The sequence below is a fragment of the Ictalurus furcatus genome, chromosome 5 (genome assembly GCF_023375685.1).
Source record: "Ictalurus furcatus strain D&B chromosome 5, Billie_1.0, whole genome shotgun sequence".
Taxonomy (NCBI): domain Eukaryota; kingdom Metazoa; phylum Chordata; class Actinopteri; order Siluriformes; family Ictaluridae; genus Ictalurus; species Ictalurus furcatus.
In genome coordinates this window covers 19,604,058-19,631,481 of record NC_071259.1, presented here as the reverse complement: position 1 = coordinate 19,631,481, position 27,424 = coordinate 19,604,058, and the positions used below count along the sequence as shown (strand labels likewise).

The 27,424-nt window shown below is 39.9% G+C and overlaps 1 protein-coding gene across 1 annotated transcript; it reads right to left on the bottom strand.

Annotated features, from left to right (window-relative positions):
* Nucleotides 1-230: 230 nt before the first annotated feature.
* Nucleotides 231-16,050, bottom strand: pdzd4 (PDZ domain containing 4). The gene is made up of 8 exons (XM_053625071.1): nucleotides 14,465-16,050; nucleotides 9,903-9,941; nucleotides 7,367-7,656; nucleotides 6,251-6,338; nucleotides 6,012-6,110; nucleotides 5,864-5,926; nucleotides 4,398-4,499; nucleotides 231-3,084 (listed from the first exon to the last, which is right to left on the bottom strand). Exons 1-8 carry the CDS (start codon nucleotides 14,522-14,524, stop codon nucleotides 1,126-1,128), a joined length of 2,700 nt encoding a protein of 899 aa, XP_053481046.1. The 5' UTR covers nucleotides 14,525-16,050; the 3' UTR covers nucleotides 231-1,125.
* Between the last annotated feature and the right edge of the window lie 11,374 nt (nucleotides 16,051-27,424).

Genomic DNA, 27,424 nt, shown 5'->3' with positions numbered 1-27,424 from the left:
AGTGGTTAAGGGTCTGGGTTACTGATCAGAAGGTCAGGGGTTCAAGCCATGAATGAATAAAAAACCTCAAGGAGTTCGTCAGTAGTCAGTGCTGCAGATTACAATCCACACTGAGCTAATTCGGACTGATATTACCAGCTGCCACTGTTGGGCCCTTGAGCAGGGCCCTTAACCCTCTCTGCTCCAGGGATGCTGTATCATGGCTGACCTGCGCTCTGACCCCAACCTCCTAACATGCTAGGGTATGTGAAAAAAAGAATTTCACTGTTCTCTAATGTATATGTGACCAATAAAGACTCATTAACTTTTGGATGAAGCCATCCAAAAGCTTGCAACGTTTGAAAAAAGTGCTTTTAGGGGCACCTGATGAGACTTTCTTGAGCTGACTAATGTGCCTAGAATCTAGATTCTCTCAAACTAGATTTAAATTAATTTAAACTAGACTAAAATAAGAACCTAACAAACAGATTTTTAGTTGATGCAAGCACTCGTTTTAAGTGAAGTTCTCATGGGTAATAAAATTAGCTAAGCTGTTTTCCAGCATATCCAATGCTATATATGTGTGGTATATACACTACTACATGTTTTAAGTCGATGCTTAAAACTTACTTAAATTAGCTTAGCAAGTAGCACCAAGACAGCTCCAAATAAGTCACGTTGTATCATCTTTAACATGCTTAAATAAAGCATATTTTCATAAATGTTTTAACTGTTGCTGAGGTCAAATATTTCCTGGGTTTTGGTAGTTTCCTAAAAGCATTTCCTTAAGACATGATCCAGACTATTGGCTAAGCATATATTATTTGCTTATAGGTAATGGTTGTAACTATTGGTGCTCTTAGTCTGTATTTACTTTACCATTCACTAACGCAAGCAAAGCATAAGCCTTTATGTTTGAGATTAAGTCATTAAGTATGTATAATTTAGCCAGCCTGCTAGATGTTAAAACCAGAGCAGCTACATGTTAGGAAAATATTGACCCCAAATCAAAGTTTTTGAGCGTGGTTGAGATCAACACTGCCAGAGTAAAAAATTGTGCTTGTTACTATGCTGCTGCTTTTATGTCATGGTGATGTGCTACAGAGAATTGTGTGAGTGGGTTCAAGCTTTTTCTGTGCTTTTCTCTTAGACAGTAGTGACAGACAGAAGAGGGTTGTAGACTCTTGTCCCATCTGGAGAGCGAGAACCATGAGCCAGCAGCTCTTGGATGGTGATCCAATTGTCCAAGATGCGACGGTTGCGCTTCTTTGAACTCTTCTTTTGGCTTATCTCTAGAATGGAGGTAGGGGCCTGACCTGACTCCTGTTGTCCATCCTTCCCTGGGTCTTGGCCCCGATTATGGAGATAATCTAGTCGACATTGCATCATAAATTCACGTCGTCGACGTTGCTCGCGGGCCCTCAGCAACTGTTGCTTGCGCTCCTCTTTGCTCCAGTACCGTCCCATTTTCATTTCACTTACAGCATCATCATCAGTGGTCATGCCGCTACGCTCCTCACAGATCTTCATGGCGCGGGCCTTCAGCAGGCGATCACGGACAGGTCGTTTTACTACATAGCGTGTGCCGTCACTACGGATCTTCACCTTCCACTCCATGCGTGGTGAGGCAGGTGGAAGCGGCAGAGGCAAATCCAAGGAATGTTTTGCTGGGCTGGTGTGAAGCATGGGGCTAAAAGTGCTGGTTGCTAAACTCATAGGGCTTGCCCGGCCACTACTGCCAACTGGAGCCTCACTCTCCCCTTCCACAGTTCTCTCCATAGGGGTCTCTGTGAATGAGGAGCCTAGCTGCATGCAGCTCTGGTAGCGCTCAGGTTTAGGGCGGTTAGAGTGATGTCGTCTGGTAAAGTAAGGACTAGATTCAGCACTATGGCCTCCAGTTCTTTCATGAATGCTGTTGGCTCTCGAGCTCCTGCCTTGTGTACCACCATCTGCTAATGAACGAGTGGTCCCTTCCCGAGACAAAGAGTGGAACTTCTGGTTGATATTGGTGTTCATGTGGAACTTCTTGTAGCTACTAGGTGAATAATTGAGAGTGCCACGACCCCTCTCACTCCAGCTGGGTCGGTCTCTGTGCCTTACCTGCAGAGGAGAACCAGACTCGTCTATCTGAGCGACAGGAGAGACGTGATCACTCACCAAAGGTGTGCTCCTGCAGCTTTCTCCTCCAGTGTTGTAAGCACTGCTGGTGTCCTTGTCTGATCGCTCTCTCTCAGGGAGTTCTTTGATATCTGACAGCTCGTGGTGTGGGGACCCTTGTAGGTCAGTAGACCCCCTCGCTGACGCCTCCTCCTCCAGCAGCCATGCCTTCAGGCAGCGCTCTCGTAGCTGCTGCATCTTCTGTGCCCGAAGAATGTTCCGACACTTGAATTCAAGGTGCCGTAGCTCCTCCTCCAAGAGTGCCATCTCATGTGGAGTCAGGCTCTCATTAGAGTTTTCATCCAAAGACACCTCTTTCTTTTCTTCCTCCTCATCCTCCGCTTCTCCTTCCCTCGTCCTTCCTTCCTCAGCACTTTTCTCTGCATTGCCATCCTTCATATTTCTTTCATAACGACACTTGATCTCTAGCAGCTCTCGGTACCTCTCGCACTCTTCTTCAGTCAAGCCGGGCATCATCATCGCACTCACTGGGTCATGGATGTATCCTCCCCCTGCACCACCACAATCCAGAGAGTCTGTGCTGAAGTGGAGTTCTCTGATATGGAGTAATGGTGATGGAGTATCCCCTCCACCTCCACTGCCCCTGCCAGGCCTGAACTTCCGGAGGCTGTGTGGTGTATTAGTGGTGTTGGTATTGGAGGCACTGGTCTGCTCGTCGCCAAGGAGTATATCGTGCTCGGATGATTCCTCATTCTTGGTGCTCTCATCTGTGCGGCCCACACCACTGTCCAGCTCCTGGCTGTTGTTGAGGGTGGCCAGACTTAGCAAGGGTGTTTCACTGTTTAGTGGGACCTCATGAATGCCCATCTGGCCTCTTTGCTGCCGATGATGGTATAGATTGGATAAGTGCGAGCTGTTTAGAGTGTCCACGCTCATGCCTACTGGTAGCTCAAAATCTAGGTCCTCAGGGTCCATTTGAGTCTCCATCTTACATTTTTTTAATTCGTGTCGCAGGAATGTGAATGGTAGCAGAATAACAGTAGTCCCATAATTTGTGTACATTTTGAAGATTTTGATGATGATGTAGTTTGAGAGAGAAAAAAGAACAGAGGAAAATAGCACAAGGTTGTTATGCCAGAACAGCCATGAAACTTCAAATATTATTTATGCTCCAATGAGAGAATGCATGCAGTAACACATTTGAACACTAGATGGCAATATCAATATACACTGTTACAGATACTGGGACTCAAGCACTCAATATCACAAAAATGTTCAGACTGAGATAATACAAAACCAAAAATAAACATTGTCATTTCAAAATCTGATTATTTAAGGAATCATGTAGCTCAGAATCGATTGACTATTTCTGCCTGCCGTTGTTCAAGTGCTAATCGGCTGGTATTGGTACTCTGAATTACAAGAAAAGAGGCACTGTTTATTTTCACTATCTGCCATGTCTCATGTACATTGCACCTTCTTTCTCATAATCTTTATTTAGTAAGCCTTTAATCTCTGACTAATTTCTCCTCCACATGTTCTCCAGTCTTCCTGTGCATCACCTCCTTACTGCGTTCCACTCCAGATTTGGCAACTACCATCCTTACCCCAACCCATCAATAATTACTTGTTCTTTTGTCTTGGTGGAGATGATAAAAACAGGAGAGGACATGCTGCTTTTGAAATCTTGTTAATGCTTTGCCTCACTTTTGCTTTTATACTATTTGTTAATCATTTGCCTTTTTAAATGTTTTTTACAGCTTCCATTTTCCAGCTTAAGCATAATTTTAAAATATGAGTCAGGTGGGGGGTTCATACCCCTAAAAGTTCCATTAAAAAAAGCTTACCATAGGATAAAATCTGTCCCACGATGTGCTACCATTGTATCTTTTGTCTTATATTCTACAGCAATCTCATCTCCCTTTCCTCTTTGTCCTCTCCTCATGTCTTTTTAATGACGCTATCTGTAGTCTGTACTAAAAATGTGTTGTTTTTCTCTCACTACAGTTCTCTTCATCTTTTCCTTGTGGAATAGCATTAATGGAACTGCATTAAAGCCTTGACAGACATCACTAAGAGTGATCACATGATTCAGTCATGACTGATGTGAGTGCTCCATTTCCCTCCTGTCAGCAAAATAAGCCATTAATTTTGAGATCTGTTGTCAGTAGTCGATGGAGCAGATGTATTAGCTGTGCATCAGGTATGGACAGTTTGAGTGTGTGTGTGAGAGAGTAATGTGTGTATGTATGCATACATGTGGAATATTGAACCATATCTATAGCAATATTTGTGTTTACCTCCATCTCTGGTCTGGCCAGTAGAAGTGAAAAATTTGTGCTATCTTCTCGGGTAAGGATGGCCACTGCTTCTTCTCTATTCTGGACGTCAACTCCATTTATCTGGAACACAAGGGATCGTCACGAGGATTTATCAGTGAATAGAGTGTTCCAAATAACATCCGGTATAAAGTCATCAGTGTAGCTGAGAATTACACTGAACAATGTGCACATAGTATTCCAGTATTGTCAACTCCAAAACGCCTTTATAGCAAAAGGAATTTGTTGTGTATAAAAATAGGCTCCAACATTGCTATGGACCCACAGAGGATCTGCTGACGATTAAAACTTGGCAATTTGTGGCAGGATGTTTCACAAGTAATAATTCATTTTCAGTCATCCATTCATTCATCTTCAGTAACTGCTTTATCCTGTCAGGCTCACAGTGGATCCAGAGGCTATCCCTGGAGCACTGGGGATGGTTTGCAAATATATCCTATAGTAGATGAGACACCAGTTAATTGCAGGACACCATGCACACACTTGTTCAGACCTAGGGGCAAGTTGGCATATCCAATCCACCTACTGGCATGTAGGATGAAACCGGAGAACCCGGAAGAGACCCACGTAGACACGGAGAACATGCACAAAAACTCCACACGGACAGTAAATTGAGCTCAGGATTGAACTAGGGACCCTGGATATTTTGGGGTAATGTAGTCGAATTTTTGTTTTTTTTAATCCCTCTATCACACTAACAGATTCTTCAGTTTGTCCCACTCAGGGAACCTTCAAAGGACTCATGAAAAATTAATAAAATTAATAAAATTATTTTTTTTTTTAATCTTCTCTGAGGTGTAATTATAATATTAGTAACGTTTCTTTACACAAAAACATAAACTGAGTCATTTATGACCTTTTTCCACCCTGTCTCTGACCCTCTGGCTGAAACGATCATTTTTTGTGTCCTTTACCTTTAAGACTTCAATGTAACCACCCACTGCTATGATTGTTTAACATCTTTGCCTATGAATTAATTATCAGCGCCCCCTGCCATAGCACGTGCAGAACTGTTTTCAGCAACTGAGCGACAGTGGGCGGAGCCAACGGTGAGATGAAGTAGGCAAAAGTAGCTGTCGATGTCTTTCTGTAGGGGCAGTCATATGCAAATGTGTTTGCCATGTGACGTCACAAATCCTGCAACATCCAAACGAGCCGTTTTTGGAGCTTGGTTAAATAAATGCTCTTTTTGTACTGAGGAGGACGGATTAAGCTATGAAACTTGCAGGACTTTGTAATGGTACAATGACCTCTTATATGTCAAAAGATCATCAAAGGAAAATTCGATTTCTCATGTCATGAACCCTTTAAATATTTTGTTGAATCCTGTTTTTTTTAGAGTGTGGGATTCTTCATCAATACTTCACCAATCATTTTGTTTTATAATACTCTTATTTTGAATATCTAAGCATTTGGTGCACATTTACCTGCAGTATTCTGTCACCCTTTCGAATGCGTCCATCTTTAGCAGCTATACTGTTGGGATTGACCTGGAGAAAATGAAATGACCAGTCAAGTGAAAAATACATACCTGCAGTTTGGATATCAACACATTACAAATGAGTTTTCATTTACCTCCCCTACGTAGATACCCTGGTCCTCCTCATCATCAGTGCGGTAGCACACGGTCAAGCCAAGCTTGTCCTGCTGACTGGACTTATAAAGCTCCACTTCCTAACAGAGAGAAATGGCAAGCTCACAGCTGGGCACAGATCAAACACACTGCCTCACATGCTGGAATCTAAAGAAGCAATTAAATCTCATGCTGATAGAATATTAGGATGTAACTGAATATTTGGAAGCTGCATTCAAACCTCATATTCCAGCTCTTCTTGTCGATCTACTTCATGGTTAGCAGCATCAAGGTAGTCATTGGGATCAGCAGAGTCATGCTCCAGAGTGCTATAACGAGAGTCATTTAATACTGTAACCCACCTGAATTTAACAATGATATGTTACTGAAGGCAACGTTTCCACATACTGCTTCTCCTTTTTTCTCTGTAATGAGCTATTTAGGACAGAACTTATGCAGGAGACAGAAGTCACAGAAGAGCCATCAAAACAGTATTTAGCATATAACAGGCATATAACAGCCTTATTTCAAGTGTTTTCTGGTATGTTTGTGGGAACCGCAGTAGAAATATCTGATTTAGCTACATATACAGCTGTTTGTTTGTGGTTTATGGTTGAATACTGATAAAGGAAGACATTACATTGTAGTTGCTACTTTAAAATTCATAAATGCAAAGCCGGTGGAGACAAAGCCATACTATCAATAGTTGTTAATGTGCTTTTTGCAGTTTTGTTCTCTGCAGAATGAATATGCTATAATGTGTCTGTGGTTCCATGTTTCTACAGACTGCACTTTTCATTGCATCATCCCACTTTTTTTTCTATTATGCAGATTACATTTTTTTGTGCTGGGTAACATTGTTATGGTTGACGATGCAAGCAAGGGAAAGAACATGAGCCAGCGAAAGAAGCAATAAAACTGAGATTACTCCTGTGACTCCTGAGAGCAGCATGAGCAGAGAATGAAAACTGACCTGAAAGAATGGAAATGTCTGCGCACACTGGGATAAAAAGAGGTTCAACGATAATTAAATTAAAATTGTCCATTCTTAAACTGAGCCACTTAAAAGGATGGACAGTAATAAAAAATTTTTTTTTAAAAAATGAACACTTTAATCAAAAACCCCTAAACAAGCTGGATGCATATTATCTGCTTATTTAATTAGTACATTATGAACATAGCAAGCTGGAATAGCTCTAGAATGATGCTCACAATATAAAGGCATTGCTTGTATAAACCAGCTGTTCTTCCAGCTGTTCTGCATCGTCCAGACCCTGATTTGATCAGCGTGCCTATAGTTTCCATTCCACAAGAATAAAGCACATTCAGCAGTATTTACTGTATGTAACGCACTCACAGGTCATTCAGCAGGTATGACTCCACCATTGGGGGCAGTGGAGGAGATGGAGGAGGCTTCGGAGAGCTGCAACCAGTGTAGTTCCCTCGACCAGCACCCAGAAAGTTCTGAAAGCTGATGTCTGTTTGCGTGGAGTTGTCCACACAGTCTGTGATGGCCATAAGTCTGGCACTTCCTGTGGCAGTTCCTGCTTTCCTCCTGTGTCCCTTCCGGACCACTTGAAGCAACAGAGGATCATGGGAATGGCCATCCTTATCTTGGGATAGGTGAGATGTTCTTCTACCTTTAAGCTGATAAAGAACGGTTAAAAGGTATGAGTGATTAAGAGGATCATTTGTAGCGCTCTATATAATGATGAAGTGTTTGACCTAACATTTTACAAAGCAATAAATATAAAAAAAAATTAAGTAATAAAAATGACCAGGTACAACAATCTTCTAGACTTCTATTCTCTTTTACCTATATCAAAATGTACACCCATGTCCACTTTATTAGGAACACCTGTTCACCTGCATATCCCTGTAGTTTTTTAATCAGCCAATCACAATGCAAAAAATCAAGCAGATACAGGTCAAGAGCATCAGTTAATGTTCATATCAAACATCAGAATGAAGAAAAAGTGTGATCTCTGTGACTTTAACCGTGGCATGGATATTAGTACCAGATGGGCTAGTTTGAGTGGTTCAGAAACTGCTGATCTCCTGGGATCAACAGTCTCTAGAGTTTGTTCCGAATGGTGCAAAAAAACCCCAGAGAAAAACAACCATTGAGTGAGTAACAGTTCTGTGGGTGGAAACGTGTTGTAGATAAGAGAGGTCAGAGGAAAACGGGCAAATTGGTTCGAGCAGCCAGGAATGATATAGTAACTCAAATGATCAATTTTTATTACCATAGTGAGCAGAAAAGCATCCCTGCATGCACCAAACATCGAATCATTAGGTGGATGAGCTACAACAGCAGAAGACAACGATTAGTTCCACTCCTGTCAGCCAAGAACAGGAATCTGAGACTATTATGGGTACAGACTCACCACTGGACCTCTGAAGATTAGAAAAAAACATCACGTGGTCTTTTTCCAGTTTTCAACAGTCCAGTTTGGGTGAATCTGTGGCCATAATAGCCTCAGATTCCTGTTCTTGGCTGACAGGAGTGGAACTAATCGTTGTCTTCTGCTGCTGTAGCTCATCCACCTCAAGGTGGAGTTCTGATGTGTTGTGTGTTCTGAAACGCTTTGCTGCTCACCATGGTTGTAAAGAGTGTTTATTTGAGTTACTGTAGACTTCCTGTCAGCTCATCCTCTGATCTCTCTCATCAACAAGGTGTTTCAGCCTGCAGACCCTCTGCACACAGGATGGTTTTTGTTTTTCACACCATTCAGTGTAAACTCTAGCAACTGTTGTGTGTGAAAATCCCAGGAGATCAGCAGTTTCTGAAATACTCAAACCAGCCCATCTGGCACCAACAACCATGCCAGTGTTAAAGTCACAGAGATCACACTTGACCTGTCCATCCATCCATCCATCCATCCGTCTTCTATACCGCTTAATCCTTCTTAGCCTATCCCAGCCTATCCCAGGGAGCATGGGGCACAAGGCGGGGTACACCCTGGTGCCAATCCAACGCAGGGCACAATCACATACACATTCACACACCCATTCATACACTACGAACACTTTGGACATGCCAATCAACCTACCATGCACTTTGGACTGGGGGAGGAAACCGGAGTACCTGGAGGAAACCCCTGTACCCCCGAAACCCCGAGTTGTGAGGCGAATGTGTTAACCAGTAAGCCACCATGAGCCACTTGACCTGTATGTGCTTGATTTTATTCATTGTGCCACATAATTGGCTGATTGGATAACTGCATGAATGTGCAGTTGTATAAGTGTTTCTAATAAAGTGGATGGTGAGATTATATTATATTATATTATATTATATTATATTATATTATAATAACATAAAACTATTACATATTATTGGAATTATTACTACTCAAGAAAATTAAGGCCTGCCTTTGACAGAGGTTTCCCAGTGTGCAAAATTATGTGGATTTCTCACATTTTTAGGCTGAGAAAAATCATTTGGCTCATGGCAAACAGCTCAGGAAAATGTCTGATAAACATAACATTAGTAACCAATATAGTCCCAGGAAACAGACTTTCAGACTTTCATTGTCATCTAAGAAAATGTCTACATGGAATACATGTTTTAGAAACTAAGATTTCCAACAATATATATATATATATATATATATATATATATATATATATATATTAGAGATTAACATAATTTAAAAAGCAAAATCACCATTTTTGGTGTCCGTCTGGTTTTAATAATCAATAGCTGTATAATAGTATGTAAACTGACCAGCAAAGATGAACTGAGACATTCTATTATATTATAATTTCTATATTTGGTTGAGTTAATCATTCATACTGTACCTATAACATGTCAAGTAGTTTTGAATGATCCCTATTTTAAAAATACATTATCTTTCAATTCTATATTAGTAATATGAATCGTATACTTCAACCTTTATTTCAGCATCAATGGGACGCATCATGTTGCCCTTCTGTCGAAAAGAACAGATAAACCCAAGTTAAAGTTTCTGAAACAGGGTAGGGAACAATCATTTATACATAGCAATATTTTATATGGGATTATAATTACATGTTAAATATTAACATAGGTTTCTGTTGAACAAGTCATTATTGAAAATGTGACCAAACAGATGAGTAACATCACCACATATACAGTATACCATCAAGACAAAATGCATCTTCAGCATTGTTTCAAACATCCTCACTATCTCTACTGTCATATTTGTTTTCTTTTCCACTACGTTGCCTCTTTGCTAATTTTCCACTACATTGCCTCTTTGCCAAGTTGTTAGATTTCTACATAAGAACCAACTGGAATATGCATTAACTAATTCCGTGATGCAAGCCTTCATCCCCAACACCCTCCCTCAGTCCTGATCAAAATATTTCACACATCACTCTATTTACACTGCAGGAGTGCCGTCCTCAATCCTCAATCAATACCAGCTTAATCCTGCTGAAACCTTTACCATGACCTCTGTTTCATTTCTCTGGTTCTGCTCATGCTCACCATAACTGACCCCTGGAGATCTGGACCTCATCTCAGTCCTTCGTAGTATTTGAGTCGATGCCTTTGACTGTCCAAATGAGAGAGTAATCCATTTATTATCCCTGTGTGTATGTAGGATTATTGATCATGTTGCTGGGCTTGATTAAAAATAGCTGGTTTGCACACTGTTGTTGGAGCATGATGAAGTGCAAGACTACACTGATTGTTTTCCCATATATATATGGTTATGACACTTGTGATGAGCAGGTATTTTTTAGCTTCCTTTTGCAATATGCATTTGAATATTCCAGTGGTGGCTCAGTGGTTAAAGGCTCTGGGTTACTGATCAGAAGGTCAGAAGTTCAAGCCCCAACACTGCCAATCCCACTGTTGGGCCCTTGGGCAAGGCCCTTAATCCTCAATTGCTCAGTGTATAAATGAGATAAATGTAAGTCGCTCTGGATATGGGCCTCTGCCATAAATGTAATGAGATAAATTTTAGAATCCTAGCCATGTTTGTTTGTTTTTTTTTTTTTATAAAGGTGTGGGTTTATGTCTGTATAGCAGTCATGCTGTTGAGATGTTTGGCCAAATCACGTATTTATCTACAAATTGCTTTCGCTGTGATGGAATTTATTCTGTACTATTAAATGGGGCACAGTGTACTCCAGGACAAGGCTGTTTGTCAAAACAAAGTCAAGAGACAGCAATTACCTCTCTTTATAGCTTAATACACCTTTATTGACCTTCACACATTATATTTACCCCTGTGGAATAAGTGCATATCTAATGAAGCAGCCTGCCAAATACAGACATTAGCATTCACATCGGCTTTCCTCGTATTCCTTACTGTCAGTGTCAAAATCACGATGTGAAGCATTCCATCGCTTGTTTAATTCTGTTTAAAGTTTCCTGTCTACAACAATGCAGATAAGACTTGCTATGTTAGTGTTTCCAGTGGTGGGGGCTAAAAAAATAAAATAAAATTGTTTTTTCTATTTATTGAAATGGATGATGTTCCATTTTTTTCATTTGGTTTTTAATTTTCACTCTCTTCACAGTGCTCTTGACCCAATTATATGTCAAGCATGTATTTTTATAAAGGTTGGACACATTTTGGTTAAGTAGGTCATTTTTTTTTTCTAATCACTATTTATTGTTCACTAAACCCTGCTGCTCTCTCATCCTTTTAACCTTTCTTGCCTTGCCTTTTATCTCTATCTATCTCTCTGTGTCTCTCACTATCTCAAGCATAGAATGAACCTTAACCTCCATTAATGTAGAGGTTCTACTGATGTTCTTCGAACTGGACAGAAGTGAACATGATGGACGTTTTGTCTGCATTTGTACAGGGCTAGGGGTTGGGAATGGGAAAGAGCTGTAAACAAAGGTTACTGATTTCTTAATATCATCATTTATTCTCATTTAGTTGTATTTAAGAGTGCTAAGGTGGAGAAGAGTATTGCATCTTCTTTTCTGGTCTTGGTGAGCAGAGTCAAACTATGTTATAGATTTGTATTTCATGAATTTCAAGTCAGTACAAAAACATTTTAGATTTCCTAACACTAGTTTTCCCGCAAAAAGTTAAATGTTACAGAGAAATGTTTGTATGTCAGTAAAGAAAGCAGCATATTACGTAAGAGACCACTTTTCAGACAAAAAAAACACACACAATGAAGGTTGCTGGGTTTTGCTGCAAAAATAAGAAGCAACTGCGACAGTCAAAGTCTCCAGAAGAACTGTGTCTGGTTCTGCAAGATGCTCAATAAACCTTACAGCTCATTTTCTTATAAAACTGCACAAATTAGTAGTACCTGAGACTACAAATTTTTTAAGCAAAGGGTCATCATACCAAATATTGACTTTGTTTCATTTATTACTGTTTACTGCTCTTTATATTATTATTTTTTTTAATATAGAAACATGTCATTTCATTATTTTTAAAGGCATCTTTGCCTTACAGCATTTCTTTGTATGTGCCAAAGACTTTTGCACAGTACTGTATTTCTCTACAGCATGTGTGTGTGTGTGTGTGTGTGTGTGTGTGTGAGTGAGTGTGTGTGTGTTTGTGTGTGTGTGTGAAGCAGACTTGGATGTGTGGTGCTGCGCCTCTGCCTGAACACTACGGTGAAAAAGCATATAAGTCTTTCTTAATTACCCCAGTTGCCAAGGCAACCACATCCCATAGAGATGCATTTGACAGAACTTCTTGTTGGGGAGGGGGAGAGAGAGAGCGAGAGAGAGAGAGAGACCGAGAGAGAGAGTGAGAGAGAGAGAGAGAAACTGCGAGAGAAACCAACTAGACATGGAAGGTGGGGGTGCATAAAAGATTAGTAAAGTAAGAGCGTACTTGACGCACATTGGAACAGCTCAATATGCAGCATCAATTCAATGGATTTCAATCGAGACACGTGCATTTAAACCTCATTACAAGCCTGAAGTGTTGCGGCAATTAGTTTAACTTGTTAGCAGAAAAAAGAGCTGTAAAATAAATGACATCAGCCTCACTGCTGGCTGCTGTTTCCTGTGAGCGTTGCTAGAAGAACCAAATGGTCACGTTTCTTGATGACAGTAAAGAATTACTTCAGTAGACCATCTCTGTTTCTAGTCTTCTATATTGCCACACTATGGGTCAGAGAGAAAAGCAAACACACTGGCAGACTCGCAAAGCATGAGAGAGAGAGGGGATGAGGAGAAGTGACTGATGTCTGTACTGAACTGGTGTACGTGACCATCAGGCTATCCCGGAAGGACATGAGGTGCAAAGCTAGATGTCTCTGTCTCCTTGATCACTGAGGAATGTCATGGTACATGGAACTATATAAGGGATGCATCCAAAAAATGATTAACGATGTGGCTGTCTACCCACGAAGACAGTGAACCTGATTTATTAAAGCATTTAATCCAGGAAGATATGTTTGGTTTTCAGGTTTTGGCACCACATTTGTATTCCTTGCTTGATCAAGTCATTGAACTTTTATGTGACAAAGTGATTCGTTCTAATCGGCCCAATGTGTTTTGTTTCAAATGCTTTCATCTGGAACAGAAATGTGAATAGAAACATTACAATGAAACGCTGAGGAAGAAGTCCACACAGTAAAGACAAACGATGGCCCCTGGCTGTCTCAGCTAGTGATCATTTATCATTCTCCACCATACCTCAGAGAACACATATATACATGCGGTATTTCATTCATTTTCTTGATTCAGAATGCCTCCAAGCGTTGTTGCCGTCTGGTTGGAAAGAGTTAAGAGGTCTCTGAGCACTTCCTCTCATCACTGAGCATCATTTTTTAAGGGGGCTTACGTGCTGAGGGCTCCATGTTTCATGCTGAAAAACTAGTCATGGAACGAAGCACACGAGGTACCTCGGGCAGTGGAAGGGAAGTAAAAGGGAAGCTCTTGAAATTGTACAGATATTGGTGAGATCAAGTAGCAGATCCCTCTCAAATTATAAACAGCACAATTCCACCAAAACATCATGGGCTGGGGAGTGAAAATTGCTGTCAGGATAAAAATCAGCAGCCAAATCAAGCCTTTACAATAACGCTTGTCTAAATGAGGAAATGGAGAGTAATATGTTCAAAATGTCGGTTCTTGTTTTAATATAGCATGTTGTTTCTAAAGTATTGTATTACAATTGGCCATTTGGACTTGATAGGGGTTTTAAATCATACCCTACCCTACATTTCAGATGGTATTGATAATATAAAATGGCTCTCAGTTATAAAGCAAGAAAACAACAACCATTATTGTGGAGAGATACTACATAGACATTTCAAGCTCATTTTCTAAAAGGAAGCACGGAATGAAATGTGTTGTGTTGGATAATATCAAGCCTGGAGCAATGCTGAATGGTGTATGTGTTATCCGGAAACGTGAGAGAAAGCACATAAACCCATTGTTTACCAGCCAGCTTCACCTCATTATACCCTCAAGAAGCTGAGTCAAGTGTGAATACGGCTGCAAAAGACAGTACCGCTAATGAAGCACATGTATTCTCACCTGGAACATAATCCTGTACTGCTCCTCAGGCCGGTTTACTACACACATGTTACAACCCATCTTGGTTTGAGTCGAGTTTTGTTTTTTCCCTCTGATTCTCTGCTATGAAAAGGACCAAGGGCTTTAGTTGAGTTCTGGAGATCCCTCCCTACAGGCTAAAAGTCTGCTTTCCATGAAAAGACTTTGAAGTTCTGTTCTCAGCCTGTTCCTCTGCTTCAGTCAGAATTCCACTGCGAGGCAGGATTAGAGAATGCCTTCAGAAAAGTCCAGGAGGGAGAAACTCAAGTCTCTTGTAAAAGAACTCGGCAGGAAGGATGGATGGAAGCGATGGTTTGTGGTTTGGTGTATTGGTAAATCTAGGCACTCCAAAACACTGTGGTTGCGTAGTAGATTTGTGCTTTTGCCATTATATCATGATTTATTGTCTCTTTCTGTCAACATAGCAATGTAAATGATTGAATACTGGGAAATGAAATGAAGTCCTTGAGGCAAACCCTTATCATTTAACAATACGCTTCAAGAAACTTTGATCTTGGTTATATATTTTATTCGCATCCATATTAAATCCCTTCTGCATTTACTCGCACTTCATAATCTGTTTAGTTAAAGATATGAATACTGTCTGTAATATATGCTGTGTTTACCAAGTAGATGTCAGAATTCCCAGCTGAAATAACTGCAGTCTTGGATTCATTGTGCCATTGTGTGTTACTGACGTCCTGCAACCTTTCACTGGAATAGCACTTGACCTGTTGAGTTTAGCTCCTTTGCTTTACTTATCCCATGCAAATTTCCAAATTTTCCAAATTTTCAAAATGACATTTCTCTTGAAATAAGAACACGTATTAATGTTTCAGAAGCATATTTCATGAAGCATCTCTAAATGTGGCAATCAAGTGATTTAAAATTGTCTCATTCTCAACTAAGACTATGGGATGCCGTTCCTGTTCCACACTCTGACTCTCTTAAACACGGATCCCTGTCAATCAGCAATTACATCTTGTCCCCTTCTCACTAACTGCGGAGTGTGCATCCCAGAGACTGGATGAGTGACTACACCTGTCAGAGCACGTCTGAAGCAGTCCCCCACTGCTTCCCCCACTGACTCCCTCTTACACACTCTTCCTCTCTATCTCTTTCACTCCCTGTCTCTTTATGGCTCTACAGATTTAGAACTGACTCCTTGGGTGTGTACAGCATCAAATACACAGTTCATGTAACAGAGTTCGTGCAACAGAGAGTCGTATGAAAAGCATGATATGATGCACTGAGTGAGAATGAATGATGATGTTTACAGCAAGATTGTCATTGAACCCCAGTCATGGTTTACAAGTGAATGGACAAGGTGTGTGAGATGTATCCATATTCCATCAAGCCCTGACAAACCCAGGTCCAGGGTGTATTCCTTTATGTAGAAGGAAAAAGCCAGTTGCCTTCAGGCAGAGAAAAGGCAACTGGTGATGAGCCACCACCTCTTTTTATCGTTCTCGTCCTCCCTTCTTCCTTATGCAGATCTGAAGTGTAATGTAATCCAGCGTAGAGCAATGAGCTGAAACGCTTTTCCAAAGAGAAAATCTGGATCAAGTGTGCAGTCTGTCGGCACAGAAGACAGACGGTCCAGCAGTAATCCACAAGACGGATCCTCTTAGGCTGCGCTAGAGCAGTGCTGATGACAAGTACATGTGTGTATGTGTGTAGAGGGAGGAAGGCAGAGCTGCTCGGTGACATAAAGTGTGCAGATCAGCACCGCTGCACGCGCCAGAGACCATTATGGCTTTCCAGCAGCTCTCTCTCTCTCTCTCTCTTTCCTCTCACTGCAGCACCAGCCAATACTCAGCAGCCTGCTCATCCCCCCCCTCTCTCTCTCTCCCCACCTTCCTTCTTCTCCTTAACTCCCCCCTACATTTCTCCACCATTCCCACATTTACTGCTCTCTCTATCCATCACCTGTGCCTCCGTTTGGCACTCCAACTCTTTGTTGCTTGCTGTTTGCCATAGCAGGAGCTTGTGTGCTAGTAGAATATATTAAAACACACACACACACACACACACACACACAGAGTGCACTTTATTGCTGCATATACCAGACCTGAATGCTCATGAGGAATGGCTCTCTAACCAGGGAACAATTGGCTGCAGAATAAAAAAACACTGCAGATATTTTACATCGGGTCAGAATTATGTGTAAAGAATGTATCCTCGTATCATATAGGATGTGTGTGGGTAGAGACTGTAGAACCGATGACAGCTCGCACCTCCACCTTGCCACTAAAGCAAAGCATTATTCACAGAACCATGTCTGCCTACAGCAATGCCACAGTAAATTAGATCTGATGGTGTCCTCCTGTGAATTGCAGATATCTTGTTATATAGCTCCATCCCTATGCCACCCTTCTGCACCACTGCACTCTGGGTAAAACCATTTTACGGAGCCAACTGTGATCCCTGCAGCAGCTTAGTGCAGAGGAACACAGATTATCACACGTAAACCAATAAAATGAAAACACCCCTGTTACCTTTCTCCCGGGTGTTCTCTCTCTCTCTCTCTCTCTCTCTCTCCATTTCCCACTCACTCACCTTTAACTCACAGTATAACTCGTATCATATCTTCAAGCTTCTCACCACTCGTACAAGTATCACAGGGTATTGATTTCTCTGATATTCCTTCACTTTGTGGTAATTTACTCGGATCACAGAGCCCACAGCTGAATTTATAGTGGTGTTGGGTGACCCGTTAGTTGAACATTATTTCTGTTTTTTGATTGCTTTGGTTTTTGCTGTTATTGGAAGTAGGGGGTTGGTGTTTGGTATCTAATGTTCCGTCGTGCAAATAAAATGAGATTTCTATTTCTGTTCCACTCTCGCTCAAAACATAAAATAAACACGTCAGTTTAATACAAATTAACCGGTGTCATTTTACAGTGTGGGAATGCACAATTTACGGTCACTTTAAGATGAATTGAGCCTCTGTTTATCCCAGATCATCACAGGAAACATCAGAGTGATATACACTGCTTATGGGCATTCAAGATAGCATCTGTTGAATGGTTAGGCCAAACTGAGACTTAACAGTCCGCCTGATTCTTTGCTCATTGTGATAGATAGATAGATAGATAGATAGATAGATGAGTTGTAAGGTATGAAAGATATGAGAGGCTTTGACTGAATGCGTGTTGTGATGACGTCACATGACGCGTCTTTACCCAAATCTGCAGAAAATCTGCAGTAATTTAGAAAAAGTGCAAGCTCCTCCAAATATTGCAGAGTTTGCTTGATTTTGCATTCTTTTCTGCGATCACAAAATCCTGGAGAGAATGCTTAGTTAGACCTGATGACTAAAGCGCAAAACAGCCTATTCTGAAGTTGTAGACTGATGCGCTCATCTGCAATAAAGAATCCTGCTGAAGATACTTCCAAGTCTCCTGGTCTTCTGTGCAAATTCCCAACAACAGATTGGCTTTTTGTTTTAATAAATATGTTAATACTGGATATTGTTTAGCTCAAGTTCAACTGCAGTGAGAGAGAAAGAGAGAAAGGGTTTTTTTTAATGGTTGCAACACCATGTCATATTTTGTTTTTAATAACTGTCAATATAATATGTGTGGCAGTCTGGGAAATCCATTCAGATATTCCTAAAAAAAAAAAAAAAAAAAAAAACCAACAACAACAACAAAAATTGTTTTTATGCCAAGAAAACATAAATATATATTCTCAAAATAGTACAGAAGTGGTTTTATTTAGATTATTTTCTAACCTTGTCTTGGCAGTCTGCCTGCAAAGATCATGTCTTAAGGATAAGGAGACAGTTTTTCACAGACGTTGTGGTAAGAACAGGCAGTCTGCCTAAAGATGTCAAAAATCTCACAAGCTAAGTGTGATTTTCTCACAATCATGTTTTTGGAAAGTTACATGCCATAGTTAAACAGACGTATGTGTAATCAATTCAGATTCTGACTGTCAAAATGTCTTTGGTGCTCCTGAGCAAGTAATACATTATCGTTTATAATACACAGACATTTGGTCAACCTGGCATTAAAGGTCATTCCCAGCTGGTGCAACAGAAAACCATGGCTTCAAATAACATCTAATCAAATTGATTTGAGCATAATCCTATTCAAGTGACACAACAATTCTGCACTGATGCTGTGATACTTCATAACAAACTCAGCATCAATAAGTCAGCATTCTTTCATAACATTGCCACCATGAATAGAATATAATCTACCCCCAAATGAACACCAAACTCAGGCTCTCACACACGTATGTTATGTGGAAAAATATGACTTGGCAGCTCTGCTTGACTGGCTCACTAAATAGGCTTAGGGACAAAGCCGTACTCTCTTCCTTATCTAAATACAAGCGTTAGTATTCATGAGGCCCAATAACACAACGCATATTGCACTGAACTGTAATCCACATTAGCACACTGCTTCACTGTGGCACTGATGAGCATTAATGCAAATTGGAATATTTACTTTGAATGTATGAATGGTTTTCCATTTCAACACCCTAAGACATATTTGCAGCATACTTCCTTCTACTGTTAGTTAAAATGGTAACCCTGTTTATTACAGTCCCCGAAGTCTTAACTTAAATATTAACTGGGTTAAAATGAGTTCCACAAATAAATTATAAAGTGCTGTGAAAAAGTATTTGATTTCTTTTGTTTTTGCGTATATCTCATACTAAATTGTTTCAGAAATTAAAACAAAATCTAAGATATAACAAAGGCAACCTGAGTAAACACAGTTTTTAAATGATAATGTTATTTATAGAAGTAAAAACTTTATCCGATACCAACTGGGCTTGTGTGAAAATGTATTTGCCCCCATAATAATTCTCTACATCTATGAAACTGCATTCATAATGGGGGTTCAGCTGGACTAGATGCAACCAGGCCTGATTACCGACATCCCAAAATTCCCTCAAGAGCACAGCAACTATTCATCCAGCAAGTCACAAAAGAGCCAAGGACAACATCAAAGGACCTACAGGCTTCTCTTGCATCAATAAAGGTCACTGTTCATGACTCCACTATCAGAAAGACACTGGGCAAAAATAGAGTCCATGGAAGGATGGCAAGGTGAAAACCACTGCTAACCCAGAAAAACATTAATGCTGATCTGAATTTTGCCAAAACACACCTTGATGAACCTCAAACCTTTTGGGAGAATGTTCTGTGGACTGACGAGTCGAAAGTGGAACTGTTTGGAAGACAGGGGTCCCGTTACATCTGGCGTAAACCAAACACAGGATTCCACAAAAAGAATATCATACCTACAATCAAAGATGGTGGTGGAAGTGTGATGGTGTGGGGATGCTTTGCTGCTTCAGGGCTTGGACAACTTGCAATAATTGAGGGAAACATTAATTCTGCTCTCTACCAGAAAATCCTAAAGGATTTGTCCAGTCTTCAGTCTGTAAGTTGAAACTCAAGTGCAACTGGATTATGCAGCAAGACAATGATCCAAAGTATAGGAGTAAATCCTAATCCTAGAAGTAAGTGAAATACTGATCTCCAGTTATTGGAAGCGTTTGGTTGCAGTTATTGCGGCTAAAGGTGACACGAACAGATTTAAAGATTAAGAGGGCAATTAGATTTTTCACACTGGTGATAGGTGTTGGTTAACTTTTTTTTGCTTCAATAAAAATACATAAACAAATAAAAACTGTATGGAATTGTGTGTTTACTCAGGTTACCTTTGTTTTATGTTGCATTTCGTTTGAAGATCTAAAACTATTTAGTAAGCTGAGTCATATACAGTATGAAAAGCCATTGATAATGGTGGTAGTTAAATATTAATTTCTTGTTAATCTTCTATTTTTTTCTGTTAATTAATATCCAGACTTATGCAGTTTTAATAAATATAATTACATTATGTAGGCTCTGTTTGAAAAGAATCTATGTTAACTCAAATTATAGGCTAGAATGTTTATGAGACTTTTGAATATTCTTCACTAGTATATGACTCGGTTGGTTGTTAACGTACACTATATGGACAAAAGTATGTGGACACTAGCCCATCACATTCGTGCTTGTTGAGAGTTGCGTTCAGTCCCCCATTGTTTTCCACTAGATTTTGGAGAATAGCTGTGGGGATGTGCCTATACAGCAACAAGAGCATTAATGAGGTCAGGCACTGATGTCGGGCGTGAAGGCAAACACACATAGTCCGCGTTCCAGTTCATCCCAAAGGTGTTGATTGGGGTTGACATCCACACCATCCTTGGTAAACCATGTCTTCATAGACCGTGTTTTGTGCACGGGGCATCATGTTGGAACATATTTAGGCCCCTTAGTTCCAGTGAAGCAACAGTTTGGGGAAGACAAAAGAAACAGTCCCTGAAGCAGAGTGGACTGACTGGATGGGAGAGAGGGATGTCACTTACTGAGGGATAAAAGCAGAGCACCCATGTGTGCTGGACCTCCAAAAGATAAGAGATTCCTTTCACCAAAATGAGTTTAGTGTTATAGATTAAGTTCCTCAGGCTACAGAGAAACGAAAATGTCAACCTCTTTTTCCAATTAGCCAAAGTCGAAGACTGTCAAACAAATACAAGAAACTGACCAATTGCCTCATATTCCTGTTTCTTTCCAAGAAATGACCAACTGCTTTACTATTACTGAAATATCCTCTTTTACCATCCTTGGTGTCAAATATACATATACATACAGTATCTCACAAAAGTGAGTACACCCCTCACATTTTTGTAAATATTTGATTATATCTTTTCATGTGACAGCACTGAAGAAATGACACTTTGCTACAATGTAAAGTAGTGAGTCTACAGCTTGTGTAACAGTGTAAATTTGCTGTCCCCTCAAAATAACTCAACACACAGCCATTAATGTCTAAACCGCTGGCAACAAAAGTGAGTACACCCCTAAGTGAAAATGTCCAAATTGGGCCCAAAGTGTCAATATTTTGTGTGGCCACCATTATTTTCCAGCACTGCGTTAACCCTCCTGGGCATGGAGTTCACCAGAGCTTCACAGGTTGCCACTGGAGTCCTCTTCCACTCCTCCATGACGACATCACGGAGCTGGTGGTTGTTAGAGACCTTGTGCTCCTCCACCTTCCATTTGAGGATGCCCCACAGATGCTCAATAGGGTTTAGGTCTGGAGAAATACTTGGCCAGTCCATCACCTTCACCCTCAGCTTCTTTAGCAAGGCAGTGGTCGTCTTGGAGGTGTGTTTGGGGTCGTTATCATGCTGGAATACTGCCTTGCGGCCCAGTCTCTGCTTCAGTATGTCACAGTACATGTTGGCATTCATGGTTCCGTCAATGAACTATAGCTCCCCAGTGCCGGCAGCACTCATGCAGCCCCAGACCATGACACTCCCACCACCATGCTCGACTGTAGGCAAGACACACTTGTCTTTGTACTCCTCACCTGCTTGCCGCCACATACGCCTGACACCATCTGAACCAAATAAGTTTATCTTGGTCTCATCAGACCACAGGACATGGTTCAGTAAACCATGTCCTTAGTCTGCTTTTCTTCAGCAAACTGTTTGCGGGCTTTCTTGTGCATCATCTTTAGAAGAGACTTCCTTCTGGGACGAAAGCCATGCAGACCAATTTGATGCAGTGTGCGGCGTATGGTCTGAGCACTGACAGGCTGACCCCCCACCCCTTCAACCTCTGCAGCAATGCTGGCAGCACTCATACATCTATTTCCCAAAGACAACCTCTGGATATGACGCTGAGTACGTGCACTCAACTTCTTTGGTCGACCATGGCGAGGCCTGTTCTGAGTGGAACCTGTCCTGTTAAACCGCTGTATGGTCTTGGCCACCATGCTACAGCTCAGTGTCAGGGTCTTGGCAATCTTCTTATAGCCTCGGCCATCTTTATGTAGAGCAACAGTTCTTTTTTTCAGATCCTCAGAGAGTTCTTTGCCATGAGGTGCCTTGTTGAATTTCCAGTGACCGGTATGAGGGAGTGTGAGAGCGATGACACCAAATTTTACACACCTGCTCCCCATTCAAACCTGAGACCTTGTAACACTAACAAGTCACATGACACCAGGGAGGGAAAATGGCTAATTGGGCCCAATTTGTACATTTTCACTTAGGGGTGTACTCACTTTTGTTGCCAGCAGTTTAGACATTAATGGCTGCGTGGTGAGTTATTTTGAGGGGACAGTAAATTTACACTGTTATACAAGCTCTACACTCACAACTTTACATTATAGCAAAGTGTCATTTCTTCAGTATTGTCACATGAAAAGATATAATCAAATATTTACAAAAAATGTGAGGGGTGTACTCACTTTTGTGAGATACTGTAATTCGATTTAGGTTTGTGGCTTTTGTTAGGTTTGTGGGTGTGATGGTCAGGTGTCCACAAACTTTTGGCCATATAGCGTATATTCTTCATTATTTCTTGACGCACTAAAGATTAGTGCATGTATTCATTCATCATTATGATAGAATTAGTTAGGTGTTAATACACTTTATTTTTGTAAAGTGTTACTCAAGCTCTAAAACAGTGGGTAATTACATTTACATTTGCAACATTTGGCAGATGCTCTTATCCAGTATAACTTACTGAAGTGCTTTGTAGTTTCTATCAAAATCATATCCTCATGTTATACAAATAGGTCAGGGTCTAAAAAGAAGTAGCCTTTATTGGTCCTACATTACAGCACAGTGAAATTCTTTTCTTTGCATATCCCAGCTTGTTAGGAAGTTGGGGTCAGCCATGATACGGCACCCCTGGAGTCAGGAGGGCCCAACTCCAGGGCCCAACAGTGGCAGCTTGGTGGGTCTGTGGCTTGAACCCCCAACCTTCGGATCAGTAACCCAGACCCTTAACCGTTGAGCCACCACTGCCCACATACTATTAGAGAGGATGTAGTACAGCAAGAAAACACTTGTCACATTTATTTTTAAATTTGTGATTATTTTGGATAAGTCCAAGCCAGTTTAAGTAAACTACCTGCATATGCCATAGAGATTCTAAATATTAATAAGGTAAGTGCGCAGTACAAACACTAAAGTACAAACAGCTGGTTCATTAATTTGGGCATAATACAAGTTGAGCATCAAGAGAGTTTAACTAAATTATTTGGAAATAGTCTGATAGTTTCTAAGTATTAAGTACAATTATTTCATAATTTCATATTTGGAGAGGCAGTTTTGTAGAAACATACTAAAATTGGAATGAGTACTAAAGACAATACAAAAGAAATTATGTCAGTATTAATTTAAATTTAAAAAACTGTGCTTAATCTTTTATTTAGAATTCAGGCTATGCGTTGTGCAAAACTCAAAAATGTATTAGCTTCAAAATTAGATTTCCTTTCACTGTAATTATTATATACAGCCATAGAATCTTGACACAAGGCAGGAATACACCATGGATGGGATGCCAGTCTATCACAAATGGGGACCCTGAAGCTGTGAGTCAGAAATGTTTAGCCTTATATATTTTATTTATCTGTTAGGGTAGACACTACAGCAGGGACGTGCAGAGAGTTTCTCAGGGGCAGGGGCTCAAATGTAAACAAAAAAAAGGGCCTATATCACCAAAGAGCTAATTTCACTACTTTACTAACTACTTTACTAACTTTAATTTAACTACATCTTCTTATCATCCTGGTAGACATTGTAAACAGACTGTGTGTGGTCACAATAATGAATATAAGAATGACACTACTAAGATAACCTAATAGCATTTTATTTTTACATTTATATAAATAATTACAACAAAATGGCAACTTTTAGTGGAGAGATGAATCCAAAGAATCTTCAAAAGAAAATTTAAACATTATCAATTTTTTTTAAACTACAGTATTACCATTCACAGATGTCATGACACACCCACTGTATGTCACTTAAAACTATAAATCAGTAAAACTATAAATTTCACAATTAAATTTACGTACACTTTGATTTCCATAAAACTGCAGCACTGCTTGCTGAACTGCTTTTTAGTCTCAAAGCCATATTGACTATATTAGTTAATAAGGGGCAAGATACTAGATGTATATAGTTTAACTATATTTGCGATCTTGAAAAGTGGGTTCATTATTATTGGCATCGTGCCTTTACTGATTATATAACGTACATATAATATAACAAGGTTACTTACCTGTCTGGAAATTTAATGAGCTTGAGTAGCTAGTATTTTCCAACACATTCCCTGTCAATCAATTTTGAAAACTACATATATACATAATTTTGAAAACTAATAAAATGCTGCTAATATTATGAAAAGGTTAGCAGAAGAGCTAGTGGTCTCAGCATACCTGTCTGTAGAAGCAAGACACATCCCAATTGCGTCATGACAACAAGACTACCTGACGGCAGACTCGAGTCAGACAAATAAATAGGAAAATTCTCTAACTTTCTTGTGATTCATTTGGTACTGTTTTGTGAATGCTCATGTGTTAATTTGAATTCAAATGCTTTTTACACAATGTAATTGTTTATTAATTAATGTTGAGAGGGGCACTTTTAAACAATTTAGAAAAAGGGCAGGTGCTCGAGACCCCAGAGCCCCGCTTCTGCACGTCCCTGCATTATAATGTAACTAATGAAAACATAGATAGTCATAGTCATCATTACATATAAGAGTGTACATTATTAACCTTTACTGGATAAGTATATGAAACTGTACTGTAAAAGAAACCATTGTTGATCGCCATGGTGATTTTCTATCCACCCTCTATTTCTACCGACATAATGTCTTCGTGCTCACCATTTTTAAGCTCAATAAACTGACAGAATTTTAAGGGTTTTCCAGTTTACCTTCCTGCTTAAACATGTGGAATTACAATCAAATTTAGTGAGTATTTTTTCTTCTTACAACTGTGTTGTTCAAAATAATTCTCCAATTATTAATTATTTCTGTACTTCATAATACCCAGAACATGTCCTACGTTCCAGTGAAATTTAGCTAAACTCTACAGCATTGTAAAAGAAAAGAAAGTGTTACCAAACTATACCTCATCATAAACGAATCCCCATGTTTTGGCTCCTATAACAGTTTCAGATTAGTGTGTGGACTACAGTCAAACAGGTATGAAAAGATGAACTAAAAGGAACAACGGAGAGACGGGTTGCCTGGCCTAGATTGATTGAGATAGCTGGTCAATAGCGAGGCTTAGGGTGTGTCAGAAAAGGCAGATAGTGAAAGATCCATTCAAAACCATTTCCCCGTTTGCTTCCAGCAAATAATAATTAAATTTAGCTTGTGGTGTGGAACAATGGAATGAACTGGAAATAGAGGAGGATGGGCCATGTCGAGTAGATAGATAGATAGATGAAGGCATTTTGTATGCACAGTTTTTCATTATAACAGCCTCAGACATATTTCCATGTGCCTTCTTTTGAGATCTTTGTGCAATTTGAATAAGATAACTGGTGGAATATGCAGGTGTATTAACATGCATTAAGGCAGGGAGTTAGACTGTGACTGCAGAGTGCAGGACAGCTACATGAATTTTAACAATAGGCTCATTACTAATTTACTGCTCCATGAGGAGAAAAAAGTGTGTGCCAGAGAGCAAGAGAGGGGAAGCAAGCATTTGTTACAGATGTCCTCTCAGTCTGGCAGAATCCTTAGATTTTTTTTTGTTTGTTTACTGTTTATTCATTTGACTTCAGAGCGACCTTGTGCATTGCTTGAAATGTTATTGATCCATATGGGAGCTTCATGAATAACAGAATTGCTTTCATTTTCAGGTTAGAACCTGCGCATGATGCTTTTTGAAAAGCATAAGGCACCTAGTGAATATTCTTTTGAGTAACCAAAAAGGGCTTAAATGTGTATGCAGACATGAGACACATGCACTTAACTTATGTATACCTCTCAAGGTTCCATTATTGAAAACTGTGTAATTTTCCCCAGCAGTCATTCCAAACCTCAAACCTGATATTGGTTGAGTTGAAGGGAATATGAAATGACAAGAAGAAGCAGGATGCAGTGGTATGACAGAAAGACAGGGAGAGAGGGGTCATTAGGGCAGTGCATGTCCTCACTGGGGACCTTTAATAAAAGATGTCACAAAGCTCTACACACCATGGGATTTGACAAGCAATTACAGAGGCAAAAGAAACAGTCCCTGAAGCAGAGTGGACTGACTGGATGGGAGAGAGGGATGTCACTTACTGAGGGATAAAAGCAGAGCACCCATGTGTGCTGGACCTACAAAAGATAAGAGATTCCTTTCACCAAAATGTGTTTAGAGTTATAGATTAAGTTCCTCAGGCTACAGAGAAACGAAAATGTCAACCTCTTTTTCCAATTAGCCAGTCAAAGACTGTCAAACAAATACAATAAACTGACCAATTGCATCATATTCCTGTTTCTTTCCAAGAAATGACCAACTGCTTTACTATTTCTATTAACATGCTTGGTGTAAAATATACATATACATAACTTGATTTAGGTTTGTGGCTTTTGTTTAGTTTTCACATTTGAAACCCCATTGAGGCTTTTCTAAAATTGTTTATTTGATTGATACAGAGATCCATGTTGCTGAGGAGAATTCATTAGATAATGTAAATTGCCAGCAATGAGAAAATACATCCCATGTAGAGAGCAATTTCAGTGATAAGACAACTCAAGCTGCTAAATCTAAAAGGATGGTGGAGGGGGGACAAAATGGCTCCTGTTAAGGAAGCAAGAATTTATCAGGACACCAGCAGTAAATATAATGAGCCAAACAAATTTAAAAAAAAAAAAAAAAAAAGAGTGAAATCTGTGATTTATGTTAACAATTTAGAGAGAAACAAACAAAAAAACCCCCATCCAATACAGGCTGGCCAAATTGATTTTAAGAATTGATAAGTCCACACAATATCTGCAATATTCAAATATCCTCCTGATTAATTTTAAAAATGGTGAATTTTAAAAAGTGCCTGGTCATTTTTCTCTACCGATATATACCCTGATATAACATATTATATTCAAAATCACTGAAAATTTGTGGTCTAGAAATGCTT